The sequence below is a fragment of the Benincasa hispida genome, chromosome 6 (assembly GCF_009727055.1).
Source record: "Benincasa hispida cultivar B227 chromosome 6, ASM972705v1, whole genome shotgun sequence".
In the NCBI taxonomy this organism is placed as follows: Eukaryota; Viridiplantae; Streptophyta; class Magnoliopsida; order Cucurbitales; family Cucurbitaceae; genus Benincasa; species Benincasa hispida.
This window is the reverse complement of record NC_052354.1, coordinates 7,205,416-7,220,671: the sequence shown is the minus strand read 5'-3', so window position 1 is coordinate 7,220,671 and position 15,256 is coordinate 7,205,416. Positions and strand designations below refer to the sequence as shown.

Sequence of the window (15,256 nt, the reverse complement as noted above, 5' to 3'; positions counted from 1 at the left end):
ATCAAGAGTTACATTTGCCACAATAAATGTGATAAAAAAATAATTTAGTTACGTTTATGAATGAGACATTGATACATCCGTCTCCATCTCCAAGCGAGGATGAAAAATGATATTTTAATTTTTTATCACATTTTCCCCCCTTTTGAGGAAAAGTTAAACTATGCCTTAATCATATAATGAGTCAAACTCTAAATAGGTCTGTAGACCAACCTGTGGCATTTTTCTTAAATTGGATAAGCATTGGGTCAGATAAAACAAACCAAGCAAAATTCAAAACCAAAGTATTTGACGTGGCATGTTTTGATAGGGTAAGAATCCAATCGCACGGATGATTGCCGCGCCCGAATATGGCCTTCGATTTTTATTTCTTATTTTTAATAAAAATCATTCAACGAGAGCGAAATAGTCGCGGAGAAGAAAATCAAACAAGGAGCGGGGGCGTACTTGAGAAAATTGGGAAGGAAGAAAATCGACCGCAAATAAGGAACAGGGTTCTTTCAACATTAGGTCCTTCTCCTAATTTCGATGCCGAATTTCTAATATTCAAGCTTTGAGGAAGATTTTTTTCATGGCGGAACCTGATACAGACCTCATATCTGACGACAAAGCTTCTGCTCCGTCTTGTCAGGTTCCATTTGGGCTTATACATTTTCGTTTTTTTCATTTGGATCAGTGACTGATTCTTTCGTCTAAGGATCTGATAGAATGAAGTTCGGCTCGATTTTATTTTATTCTTCTGTTTAATTTGAAGTGGAATGTTTGTTCTAGTTGATTGTTCTGTGCACTTGGTACTGTGTTTTCGGAGATGGGTTTTGATATCCGAAGTTGAAATTTGCTATTTAGCCTGAAAATTTTGGATCTTTTGGAGTGAGTGGCGTGTCATAGGGTTCTGCATTTTGTGGTGGGTAAGGGAGTTTTGTTGGGTATTTTGTGAATAAGACCATCGCCATGGATGGTCTTGGGGAATCTTCTCAATCTGGGTCTGGAGCTGTTAATTCTCAATCTTTGAAAAGTGGGGTTGTTCGTGAAGATAATATGGTTGTGGAACAAGTTTCGCCTCTAAGAGGTGGTGGGAGGAATACTAGTCCATTGGGTAGAGCAGGATCGAGGAACACTAGTCCTTCGAGACAGAAGGTTATAAAGACCAAACCACGAGGATTAGATGAGGAAACAGTTACAACATTTGGTAAAGCAGCTCATCCAGATGTTCAAATGGAAGACAGTATATGGGCGATGCTACCTGAAGATTTGTTGAATGAAATCTTAGCTAGGGTTCCTCCATTTTTAATCTTTAGGCTTCGTTCTGTTTGTAAAAGGTGGAATTCGATACTTCAAGATAGTAGTTTTCTTAAATTTCACGCACAAGTGCCTTCACATGGGCCTTGTCTTCTCACATTTTGGAAGAATTCTCAAACTCCCCAATGCTCAGTCTTCAGCTTGCCGTTGAAAACATGGTATAAGATTCCATTCACATTTTTGCCTCCTTGGGCATTTTGGTTGGTTGGTTCATCTGGTGGTCTTGTTTGTTTTTCTGGGCTTGATGGGCTAACTTTCAAAACCTTGGTATGCAATCCACTCACACAAAAGTGGAGGGCATTGCCAAATATGCATCATAATCAGCAGAGGCAGCTAATTTTGGTTGTTGATCGGACTGACCGGTCATTTAAAGTTGTAGCGACTAGTGATATTTATGGTGATAAGTCTCTACCCACTGAAGTTTATGACTCAAAGCTGAACCATTGGTCGCTTCACCAGACAATGCCTGCAGTAAATCTCTGCTCCTCAAAGATGGCATATTGTGATTCCAAGTTATACTTGGAAGCTCTTTCTCCTCTTGGTCTAATGATGTATCGGCTGGACACAGGCTATTGGGAACATATTCCAGCCAGGTTCCCTCGTTCATTATTAGATGGGTATTTGGTTGCCGGTACACAGAAGCGTCTATTCCTTGTTGGTAGGATTGGTCTTTATAGCACTCTTCAAAGCATGAGAATTTGGGAACTGGATCATGCAAAAATTATGTGGATAGAGATTAGTAGAATGCCACCTAAATATTTTCGAGTTTTGTTGAGGTTATCAGCAGAGAGATTTGAGTGCTTTGGACAGGATAATCTGATCTGTTTTACTTCTTGGAACCAAGGGAAGAGTCTTCTTTATGATGTGGATAAAAAAGTTTGGTCTTGGATTGCTGGCTGTGCTCTGCAGTCATGTAACAGCCAGGTCTGTTTTTATGAACCAAGATTTGATGCTTCTGTACTATGAGCTGACTTTTTTTTTAAATTTTCAGTGAAGATTCTTTATTACATCCATTCTTATTTGAAGGCACAATTTTTTGTATGACTGCTACATGTATACATCCATGTAAATCGTTACTTCACTTCGTGATTACTGGGGCATCATTTAAGTGTCATCTGCTGTTTTGCTTGACTAACTACATGATCAAACGCCTATGAGACCAATTTTGTTTGCAAGATATAGCAGTAGTAAGAATAGTTTCAACCAAGACTTTCCGTACATGGATTTAATGACACGCTAGCTTGAGCATGTGATAAACTGCATTCAAGGAAGTTATGTGGGTGACATTTGGGAAGAATGGAAGCCAAGTTTGTATTTGCTGATTCGTTGGTTCAGGTTCAGTCCAAGTTATCACTATGGCAATTAGCTCCGTTGCTCCTGCAGTTGAATCTGACATATAATTGTGAGCTGAGTCAATGATGATGATCAAGAATGTTAATGCCATTTGCCAGAACTCGGTTCTTGGTTACTAGCTGCTCAAATCAAATATGGTGCTTCAAGAGGCTCTGAACAATCTGAGCTCTCAGATTAACTTCTATGATTGGAGTCAAATACTGAAATTGTTGTTTTGATAATTGCATATATATATATAGTTTTCAGATCTTTTCTCTAATGTAAAAAGAATGATTTGTATCATCTCTTCAGGACATGATAAAGAACAATTTCTTCAAGTTTAATCGGAAATTCTTATACTAAACCAGAAATTTGCTCCTTGCGATGTTCCTAAATTTAGTGTTGGTTGGCTTCAAAAGTCTCAACTCTTGAGATTTTTTCCTTTTGTTTCAACGTGATTACTGTTTGAATTCATATCGTCTATGGATCAAAGCTTGTCTTCTGAGAAGAAATCCAGTATTTCACCTGCATGAACTACCCTCCTTTGGTTTTTCAAATGGTGAATCATTTCAGATTTCTTCATCAGATCTTTTCTAAATACACCAGATCCCTTACTCAGAGGTTCTGATGGAGTTATTTAAGAAGTTGAGCTCAAAGAATAGGGTGTCATTCACTTACTAATGTGCCAATTGGGCTGCAAGATCAAGGTTATTTTGCTTTCAAGGGTGCAATATCTATATATCTATATCTATATCTATATATATAGAAGGCAAGGTTTTCCCCAGTTTGTGACATTTTAGCCATCTTTTCTTTCTATTTCTTTCTCCGGTACTTTTACATGATGTTCAAAGCAAGATAAGTTTCTTGGAACCTGCAGATCTCTTTGGGTGAAAAACTATTGATTTTGCAGAGAACTTGGATTATTCAGCTTATTTTTGCATCAACTCCGCAGTATTATCTCATGGAGAAAGCCATTGAACTGTGGATTATTTAAGGTAAATGCTAGCCCCCATCTGCGCCTTCTCTCTTTGCTTGCATGAAAAGAAAACAATCCATAGGGGTAGGCCTTGGAAAACAGTCTTTCTTCAAATTCCTCTATATTTTACTTATTTCTGATGAGTATTTCTAAGTCCTGCACACACACACACACACACACATTATACAGAGACAAGCTTTGAAATCCTAGTTTTTACTTGATTTTGAGTCTATCTATAAAACCCTTGATAATAAACCCTTATTTGAATTTCCCACTCTCTTTTTCCAATGTGTAAAGCTTATACAGGAGAATGAAGTAACCGGGTATGGCACAATAAAGCTCAATGGGGTCAACAGTTCTATAGGTTTTCTTTATCAACTCCATAGTTGGGAAGTCTCTTGCTCTCGCTATTCAAGGCATATTTCGCATTTTCACTGTCCTGCAGTTTTTATGAATCTGTTTGTTGCAGTTTCTTAAAGTGTCCACAACTTTTTATATAAGGTAAAAGCTGGCTTACAGGAACTAAAGAAAAGGCCTCATGTTAACAAAGGGTATGCTTCTCATTTCATGATTAACTTTAAAAACAAACCGTGTTTCTCTTCTGCTTTTCTATACCTATTGGACTGGGGGTCTCTGATTAGCAACAGTATCAAAATTACAGCAGGAAATTTTCTGTGGTGTTCATGTACCATGAGAACTGGTGGAAGTGGGCTAGGAGAAAAGGAATCATTTGATCATTTACCGACGAAAAGGGTTGATAGAGAAGAGTGGCTGATTGGAGTAAAGCCTTCAAATGCCATTGTTTGAGGAAGAGACTTAGACTGTATAACACATTTAGAGGTAAAGAGATAAGTTTTTGTTGGTTTTGCTTTTGCTGCTGATTATAGAGCGTCAAGTACATACCCTTTTGTCTGCTTCCTGTGGCCTGTTCAGTGTATTCACTTTTTTGTATTTTGAAGATTCATATCAACTATTGAGCATAGGGTTTCAAGTTATGTTCTTTCATTCAAGATGACGATATTGTGGAGCATTTTAAACTACATTCATATTAACAAAAGGAACAACTTTAGGATAAGGGGTAGAGAGAACCCCTCCCCAAAAGAGAGAAACTATTACAATAAATATAGTTTATAATAGTCAAGGAAAGGCTATAAAAACATCCAAAATCTTTGTGATTTTAGCTCCACCAAGAAGCCAAGTGTTGTATACTATAAACAAAAGTGAATTCTTGAAGTTGTAAGACATTATTTCTTCTTGTTATGTTTATTGTTTAGCTTGCTCTGAATGACCTATCATGGGCTGGAATTTTGGCACTTGAATTGTCTTGTTATAGCAAAAATTCAGAAGGGGGGGAGTGTCTAGAAATCTGAGCCTGGACCAAACTTCAGTTTCTTATAGGGAACACATGCACCAACTTGTTTATCAACCTAGCCTTGTGGTGGCCCAATCTTGGATTTGGGAGTTTTGAAAAATGACTTTTTGGAACTCCTAGGCAGATCATGAAAAGCTCTTCAAGTTCTGACATTGCTATCCAACATCACTACTAGTTCTACTATTTCCATTTTTTCTTCACTTTCACATCAATTGAATAATGTGGTGTTATTGGAGTAATGTCTTTTCCTTTTGTTTATAGGATTTCCTATTAACCACAATGAGAAATCTTGGACCAATCACAAATTGTCACGTCATTTCTCAAATCAATGGCGAAATTACAAATCATCAAATTTGGAATCAAATAAAGGTTGACATGTGTTCTAGATTAAAATTGAAGACAAGGATTGACCCATCCAAATGATGTCATGTGTTTTAGTCTTGATTGTTGGATCAAAGTAATTATTTTGGTCTAATTAAATATTTTATTTCGGTTGAAGTCCAAAAGAGTCCAAAAAATAGGTTTAATTTAGCCCAAATGTCAAATAAGGCATGAATCTAATTAATTTGGCTCAAATGCTTGCATGAAGGTGGTGGGCCTAAGCAGCAGTACTCCTCCCCAACTCTCGTCCTTCAGGCCGACAATGAAAAATTCCACCCCGGGTAGACTTGGGATTTGATTAAACAAGCTTAATGAAGCTCGGTAGGGTTATCGCGGGCAAGCCGTAGTCAGAGAAGAAGGCAAGCAAAAGCAAGTATCCGTCTTGTAGCTCACTAAAAGTACCCCAACAAAAAGCAAGAGTCCAATAATCTCATCTATGAGTACAGACTCCCAGCAAGCTTCTGTAGATAGGCTTATTACCAGAAAACAAATGAAAGAGTGGGAACATGAGTCTTTTATTGTGTTGTATTCCGCCCTTTCACATCACAACAAACCTAGGGACTTTTTGATAAAGGATGGTGTACTTTTTCCAACATAAAGAAAATGGAGAAAATCTCTTGTTTGACAACTCTGTTCCTGCTTCTGATCAATCAGAGAAAGAATCACACTTTGATGTAGTGTCTGTCATGATGGCGGATGTAACAACTTAAGTAGCCATGACAAAGATGGAGAGAAAGATAAATCTCTTAATGAAAGTTGTTGAGGAGCGAGACCAAGAAATTGCTGCCTTAAGAGATCAAATGCAGGCTCGAGAAATTGCTGAGATGAGTCGAGCTCTAGCTGTCAAAGCCAATGACAAAGGAAAGATTGTCTTGTAGGAAAACCAGCTGCAACAATTCACCTCTGTCGCATCTTTGTCAGTTCAATAGCTGCAGTATATGATCACAAACTCCTTAAGGACTCAAGATGGAGGACCATCACAAACTTCTTTTATGTACTCTAAGTCGTACATCAAAAGGATCGACAACCTGAGAATAGTTGGGTACCGACCTCCAAAATTCCATCATTTTGATGGAAAGGGCAATTCGAAACAACATGTTGCTCATTTCGTTGAAACCTGCGAAAATGCAAGAACACGAGGAGACTTGCTAATCAAGCAGTTTGTCCGAACATTAAAAGGAAATATTTTTGGTTGGTATATCGATTTGGAGTCGAAAGTGATTGACAGTTGAGAACAACTGGAAACAGAGTTCTTGAACCGCTTCTACAGCATCAGATGCATCATACTAACGATGTGTCTAGTGTTGTAAAAGCGGTTTAGGAACTCTCTTTCTAGTTGTTCCTAATTGTTAATCACTTTCGGCTCCAAATCGATATACCAATAAAAAATTCCTTTCAAGGTTCGAACAAACTGCTTAACTAGCAGATCTCCTCTTGTTCTTGCATTTTTCGTGGGTTTCAACAAAGTGAGTAACATGTTGTTTCAAATTGCCTTTCCATCGAACAGTTAGAACTTTGAAGGTTGGTACCCAACTGACATTCTTAAGTTATAGATTCTTTTGGTCTACGGCTTGGAGTACATAAAAGAAGTTTGTGATGATCCTTCATACTGAGCCTTCATAGAGTTTGTGATCATATCCTGCAGCGGTTGAACTGATAGGGAGGCAACGGAGGTGAATTCTTGCGGTTGGTTGTCTTGCAAGACAGTCTTTACTTTGTTATTGACTTTGGCAGTCGGAGCTTGACTCGTCTCGCAGTTTCTCGAGCCTGCATTTTATCTCTTAAGGCAGTGATTTCATGGTCTCGCTCCTCAACAACTTTCATTTATAGATTTATCTTCCAATTCATCTTTGCCATGACTGCCTCAGCTGTTACATCCGTCATCATGATAGACACTACATCAAAGTGCGACTCTTTCTCTGATTGATTAGAAGTAGGAGCAGAATTTTCAAACAAGAGGTTTTCTCTGATGATGATCTTCCCTTTAGGAAATTCCATCAACTGTTCCCGGTTTTTCTCCGCGATGACAGAATCTTATTCTTACTCATGCAGGATCCCCTTTGAGTGACTTCGAGTGACAAGTCGCTTATAGGAGCCAACTTTGGATGCAACTTTCGTGGGTGCTATTTATTGATTTGGATGATGAAAGAGAGATAAGAGGTAGAGAGGTCCTACTGCGCGTGCCAATTTGTTCGCATGAGTTTTGTTAGATAAACGTGTTTCGTGGAGTTGAACTTGTGTTTGTTTTGATTGGATGCGGATGCGATTCGATCTAAATTGTGGATAATGCCTCTAATTTATCTCAAATTTAAATAGGGGACACAGTCCGAAATTTTATCCCAAAGTAAAATTGAGTGGAATTCAAATTTCATCTCCAAACTTCATCCAAGTTCAAGTTAAACAATTTTGGTAGAAGTCCAATTTTACTCCAAATTAAATTTTGAATTAAGTAGCATAAATTCTGCTCAAATTCAAACCAATGTTTATGCAAAGAAAATCAAATAAAAAATTTAACTTAAATTCACATTCTGGTAAATTGGCATAAAAAAATAGCGTGTCAAATATTCATAAATTCAAGTCAATTTTATGTACCAAATTCATAGTTTGATTAAATTGACACATCAAATGGAGTCTGGTCAAAAACATTGGACCAATGGCGGAATTACAAATAATCAAATTTGGGACCAATTAAAGGTTGACACGTGTCCCAGATTAAAATTGAAGAATTGACCCATCCAAATGATATCATGTATTTTCGTCTTGATCGTTAGATCAAAGTAATTATTTTGGTCCAATTAAATATTTTTATTTTGGATAAAGTCCAAATAGGCTTAATTTAGCCCAAATGCTAAATAAGGCTCGAATCCAATTATTTGGGTTCAATGGCCAGGTCCATGGACCAACTAAGCCTAAGCTCATAATGTCTAGAGAACTTTATAAATAGAGAAGTTCTCTTCATTTGCGGGATTCAAAAGTTTTAGACTCTAGAGAGCTTAAAGAGAATTTTCTACCATCAGAAGATTCCTTGAAGCTTAAGTTTTGAAAATATAAACATTCCTCCAAGACTTCAACTTCAAGAATATCACGTGCTCCGCTTCGTACAAATTCAACCAGAAGAGAATCAGAGAATCAAATACTAGAGATCGAACCACATCCGCATCAAATCAACACAAACACGAGCTCAACTCCACGAAAGATGTTTCTCCAAAAACCTCCTGCGAACAACTATATTATTCTTGACCTCTTATGTTTTAAAATTACCTTTGAAGTAGAAATCTATTAGAATTTTTAGATGGAAATTCGAACATAGAACAAGTATGGCGATGATCTGGAATGGCGCGTTGGTGTTTGAGTCTCAATTTTCATTCAAAGTCACCGTCACGCTATTTAAAGTTTAAATCTTCGTCCAATATTTTAACAATTTTTTAATTCTAGAGGTAGTTTGAAACGCTTGAGTATTTATAAAATAGAGATAATATTGAAACATTTTAACGATTTTTCAAAGAATGTTGCATGAGCTTCCAAATTCTATGCTCCTAATGTATTTGTTGTCCTACCTACTTCGGAGACATGTTTCAATGATCTTAGTTATGGACTTTTGTTTGTTTGACTAATTAATCGTAGTTGCGAACCATCTTGATTTATTGATTCCATCAATAGGTCCAAGATTTTTGAACAAAAATCTCATTTCAACACGTTTAAAATGTCAATAACAAAAGATGGCTGTACATAAACTACAAGATAATGGTACCAAATTGCATTTGAAAAATTAAAATTAAGAATCTTGCTCTGCATTTAGAACAGAGTAAGCTTCGAGACACTCACCTTTGACCCTGCCAACCTTATTTGTCATAATGTTGTTGGAATTCATCTATATTGGGGCTAATTGACCCAGTTTAATTAAGAGTTAAAAGAAAAAACAAAAGTTAGTTCCTTTTACTTGGAAAATTTTTATGTCGGAATAAATTCATCTCAACAACTAGCCCGCTATTTTAGCTTTTGAGAGGGTCGTTCTTTGATTTGGAAAAATATTTTTTATAAATGAAGAATTAAAGGAGTGATTGAGAGTGGGTGGTGTTGTTCTGGCCTAAAAGAACACAAACTAATAAGCTATTTTTTTAAAAAATGAGAGCTTATAGTAATTCTTGAAATGTTTTTTTATGAAAAATTTCAACTTTTATCTTTGGTTGGATATTTTGCACCAACTTTATTTTTTTCAATCTTGTCCTTTTGTCAACTCTTAAGGTTTGTTTGGGTCTCATAATGGAATTAAGGGGAATGGGCTATAATAACCCACTCCATGTTTGGGAGCTCCAACTATTTTTAGTTTGAGCTTCAAATTTTATAATCCTAATTAGCAATAATAGCGTTCATTGTTTCTCACACCATCACACGCTACAGTGACTTCTTCTCCCACCCCTCGATTTCTCTCGGTCGTTGTTGGAAGGAAAATTTATTTATTATTAAGTACGGCGAATGGAGTTGTACATGAAATCATGCGTTAGACATGGTTTATGCGTTTGCACCCATGCATCTGAGGTCATGCGTCGGAATGAAAATGCGTTAATCTAGTATGCAATGACCACGCGTTCCTATCACAAGTTTTCTTACGCTCGCGCCAAGTATAACGCGAACGCAAGTTTCTTGGGTAAACCAAGGTCGAACACAAGGACTTGTCACTCAATAATGCTTGTGAAGCAATGCGTTTGAGGCGATGAATAAAATAATAGAAAGAAGTTTAATAGATTTACACACTACTCATACTCCTAACTAAACAAATTGAGCAATAAAAGACTTGCAATGAGAATAGGTAGAGACACAACAACCATTAACGCATAGTAATGTTTATTATCTTAAATCGCCCGAGTAATCCCAGCTCATTGCACTAACGCATCGCACACCTCTCGGTAATCAGCCGCATGACTATATCTCTATAGTGCATGGTTGCATCGAGCATAAGATTGTGCCTTATCTCTAGGAACAATGCGAACTTTGCTTTAGTGCGTTCCATCTCTTACATTCTCAGGCAGTTAGATGCGTCTATTTAACTTATAGACAAGCAATGCAACATCCCATAGACAAGCGTTGCTACAGCCTTTCACCAAGCAAAGAGGATTAACTCACTATACTCGCACAACGCACACCTCTCGGTGGGTTGCTACATGCATCCTATCTCTAGGCTACACGATTAAGCATGCGATTGCCTTTGATAAATAAACGCTGAAGATACACTATGATAGAGATGAAGATGATGAAGAAGACGGCAATGAAGGAGTCAAGATTTGCATTGATCATAAAATGTCTTAATATCTTAAGGTGAAATGTAATACAATACAAAGATTAGAAGAAAAATGGACTCTGCATCAAGGCTGCCGGTGGTGCCATGAATGAATGGTGAAGATGTCTCTCTCGAGCTCTATCTCCGGCGAAAGCTCCGGTTGTCACTCGGTCTGGTTTGTGGAGATGAAGAATTCTCACTGAAAATATCGTTCAAGCTCTCATCTGTGATCACAAACCTCTGCCTTGAAGCAGAAATTTAGATGTCTTGAAATGAAGGTCCAAAGGCTATTTATAGAGTTTAAACGCCAACAGCTATCATGATTACGTTATGGCTCACTGATGCTTTTGTCGTAGTATGGGCAATGTCACATCGTCTTATCTTGTTGATACTCCCAAGGTATGCGTCCGAGCTTGATTCGGGTGAAGCATCAACGCGTTCTCCCCATCTTGCGATCGTCCTTCTATTATGGTTGTCACTCCGTGGCTGCAATTTCCAATTGATCACCGCATTCTCTTGATTACCACAACTTCCATGCGATGGACGCAAACGATCACTGCAACTTCCATGCAATAGACGCATACGATCACCGCAACTTTCAGCGCATGCGTTTGTCTTTGCGATCGCATGGCTTCAGCGCATGCGTTTGTCTGTGATTACTTATTTCAAACGCATGCGTTTGATTCATGCGATAGCTACAAAAATAGACACTTTGGCATGGAGTAACGCATAATATTAGGGTCAGTGAGGATTTAGGTGCTAATTGACGCAAAACTCGATTTTTCGCAAATTCTAAGTATTATCACCGCATTTTCTTCTTATTAGCTCTCATGATTCTAAATAAAAGACTTATAATAACTGGCATTTCTGCCAGTTATCAGTCGTCTCTCTCATCACTCTCTTTCGCCTCTTTCATTCATCGATTCCACTATTCAAAGATTCCTTGTCTCCTCTAACTCCGTCGATTCCACATCTTAGATTAGATTTGTCGTTCTTTTCGTCTCTCTCATCTCTGTCAATTCTTGGTATATTTCTTTTGAGGTTTCATCCTCTCATTTTCTCCTCAAGAGTCTGATTTTGGGTCGGTTTGATGAAACCCTAATTTTATTTCGTCCTTCACAAATTTATAGATCTTCGTTTATTTGGTAATTGAAATGCATATTTTTCCTTAGATCTAAACCCGTTTATCTGATTTCCTCTTTTTCCTTGTCGATCCAAATGTTTCCCTTCGTTCTTCCCCTTGCCACTCTAAACGAAGGATCCCCTTTGCCACTTCGTTCGATTTTGCATGGTGGGATGGAGGTTCTCCTTTGGAGTTTGGTAGGGGTTGAAGGATGTGAACTGGAGTCTGGTAGGAGAGAAGGTCAAATGTTTGTTTCTCTTCCTTTCTAAGCCGATGATGAGGATTATTCATTTTTTAAAAAAAATTTGCAAGCATTTGTCTGAAATTTCTTGCATGTTTTGTTTTGCATTCTCTGATTCTTCACTGCTTGGATTCTGTAACGCTTGTAATTTTTGCTTTTTGATTGCATAATCTGGTGTTTTTCTATTTGGTTGGTCCCTTTTTTTTAAAATTTTTTTGTTCTTGTTTGTGGTTTATGTTCTTGTTTGACTTCTAATGCACGTTAGTGGTCTATGTATGTCCATTGTAGGTCTCTGATTTTCAGTTCATATGCTTCATTTCACATTACCACGAACTTTTGTGCATCTTTTGGTTTCTAATGTACATTGTTGATATTTGTATCTCCATTATTGGTCTCTGCTGTTTTCTGATTTACCATTATTCATGATATATTCTAAAATTTGAATTTCATATCTCTAAGACTAGACCCTATTCCCATTCATTGGTTTTTTAAAAATAGAGTCACATTGGTTGGTCGATCATTTTTTTTCATGAGGTCTGTTTTCTTTATTGTACATTGATTGATAATAGTATTTTGGTTTGATTGCCATATCCCCTATTATTAGGGTGGTTTATTGTATACTGATTGTCATTAGTTGTTAGATACTCTTTGTTGGGTAGGTTTATTTCAAAATAATTGACTTATTGGTCTATGTATGTCTATTGTAGGTCTTTGATTTTCAGTTCATGTGCTTCATTTAACATTATCATGAACTTTTGTTCATGTTTTGGTTTGTAATGCATATTGTTGATATTTGTATCTCCATTGTTGGTCTCTAATTTTTAATTCATTTGCTTCATTGCACATTACCTTGAATGAAATGACATCTTTTGGTTTTGATTTCACATTACTGATTTTATATCTACGTTGCTATTTTTGAATTACCATTATTCATGATATAGTCTGAAATTTGAATTTCAATGATGAAACTCATATCTTTGAGGCTGGTCCCTATTCCCATTCATCGGGGTTTTTTTAAAAAATAAATAAATTCACATTGTTTAGTAAGTACCCTGTTTTCTAAGCCTGTTTATTTATTTATTATATATCGATTGATAATAGTACTTTTGTAATCTTTATTTGGTTTATTAGATTGTCATATCTCCTGGTTTTAGGATGATTGACATTAGTTGTTAGGTACTCTTTATTGGGTAGGTTTATTTCAAACCCATTGACTTTATTTGCATGTTTTCAAATAGTCCCTTTAGCCTTTATTTGACATCAGTTGTGTTCTTTATATATGTGTATTACTTCCCTTCAACTTTAAGGACCTCCCCATTCCATCTACTTCCTAAATGCAATAGGTATGTCATTTTCTTCTTCCACGATTAGTTTCTTATCACGTGTCTTCACTCCTTCCTATATTGATTTTAGTTTCGTATAATACTAATGTTTTCCCCTTATACCTTGTTTTAGGGTTGGACTTGTTAGAAAACAATCGCGTCCATCTTGTTTGCCCACTCTCTCTTGCTAAGGTTAAACTTTCTTTCTCCCTTTTGCATGTAAATTTTTTGAATGATGGTTACAAATTTTTCATTTTTACTTGTGTTTTTAAGCTAGTAATCTTTACTTTTGTGTGATCTTGTTAGGGTGGACAATTAGCATACAACTTCAGTGACTTGAGGTTCCTTAATGTGCGAGAATATATTTATATAGATTTGTTTCTATGATAAAATAGAAAATGTATGTGTAATGATGGACTTACCCGTGAATACATATTATTTGTTTTTTTTTTTTCTATTTTTTGTTCATGATTAGATTAGGTGGACACATTTTTTTTCCTGTTTCTTGTTCATGAAAATCAGGTGGATATACATATTACTATATTTTTTTTGTAACATTTTTACTCATGATTACATCAGCTGCTAATGTTCACTATTTTTGTTCACCCGTGGACCTTATCCCCATTCATTGGTTTTTTTGTTCATACACATTACCGGACCAGTTTAAGTAACGTTGGTTTTTACTTCAAAATCATATTGAAGCCAATTTCCATCTTAGTCTAAAATTAGTACAATGATTTTTTTTTTAAAAAACAACAATTTTATAACAAAAAGTCAGAGTTATTAACAAAAATTCATTACCATATTTTGACTTTTATAACAAAAATTCAAAGATGGTTCCTTCCTCATTTTATAGAAAATTGTTTTTTTAAAAAAAAATAAATAACCAACCCAGTTTTACAAATTTAGATATTCAAGCCAACTACCAGCCGAGTTTCAAATTAATACAATGATTAAAAAAAACAACAATTTTATAAATAAAAAAAGTCTGAGTTTTTAACAAACATACATTACCGTATTTTGACTTTTATAACAAAAATTCAGAGATAGTTTCTTTCTCATTTTATGGCTGTAAAGAGAAAACCGTATAGAAAAAGATCAAAGTATAGAAGTTTTTATAGTTTTGTTTCAATAATAAAATAGAAAATGTATTTTTAATGATGGACATACATATTTTCTGTTCTATACATAATTTAAAGGGACTAAAAAATAGCATTATTGTACATCCTTTCTAATTGCTAGTAAAACAAAACTCCAAATTGAAAACAAGTAGTTGTCAAACATATATCGGTGATAATGAAAAATATCACGAACAAATCCAAATCCCCAACTATAGAAGTCCAAATATAATTTATTATAGTATACTTATTATGTGATCTATAGTTTACATTTCAGGAACAAGTCCAAATCCCCAAATATATAATGGACCCATTGTCAGTTACTTTTAATGCTAGAGTTGTTACTAAATGACATAGGAGGATATAAAATCCATCACACGACAATAGAAATCGTATTAGACGGTTAGCATACTTTCAACTAATTCATGAATTCGAATTATGTTGTCGTCAAAGTACAAGAATGGATAGAAGATGTTTTGCCATTCTATGTAATTTACTTAAGACAGTTGTTGCATTAGTCGAAACTAAAATTGTAGATGTAGACGAGATGGTTGTCATGTTCTTGCACATCTTAGCCCATGATGTTAAGAACCAAATTGTTGGAAAAGAAATTGTACAGTCTAGTGAGACAGTTTCTAGGCATTTCAACTCTGTTTTATTAGCAGTGTTACGATTACACGGAGTGTTGTTGAAAAAACTTGTGCCAATCACAAACTCATGTATGGATCAAAGATGGAAATGGTTTGAGGTATAGTTCAACAAAACCAATGTTAGTTCGGTGTGACATTTATGTTAGATATACGTGAGTACATGAATA

The 15,256-nt window shown here is 35.9% G+C and overlaps 1 protein-coding gene across 2 annotated transcripts; it reads left to right on the top strand.

The window, feature by feature from the left end:
- Nucleotides 1-398: 398 nt before the first annotated feature.
- On the top strand, nt 399-5,985 carry LOC120080134 (F-box/kelch-repeat protein At5g15710). Of its 2 annotated transcripts, none has more exons than XM_039034704.1 (4): nt 399-3,623; nt 3,902-4,155; nt 4,269-4,444; nt 5,566-5,985. In XM_039034704.1, exon 1 carries the CDS (start codon nt 949-951, stop codon nt 2,260-2,262), a length of 1,314 nt encoding a protein of 437 aa, XP_038890632.1. In that variant the 5' UTR covers nt 399-948; the 3' UTR covers nt 2,263-3,623; nt 3,902-4,155; nt 4,269-4,444; nt 5,566-5,985. The 2 variants fall into 2 exon arrangements, with proteins under 2 accessions (XP_038890632.1, XP_038890631.1); XM_039034703.1 differs by having other exon boundaries at nt 4,266-4,444.
- Nucleotides 5,986-15,256: the final 9,271 nt, after the last annotated feature.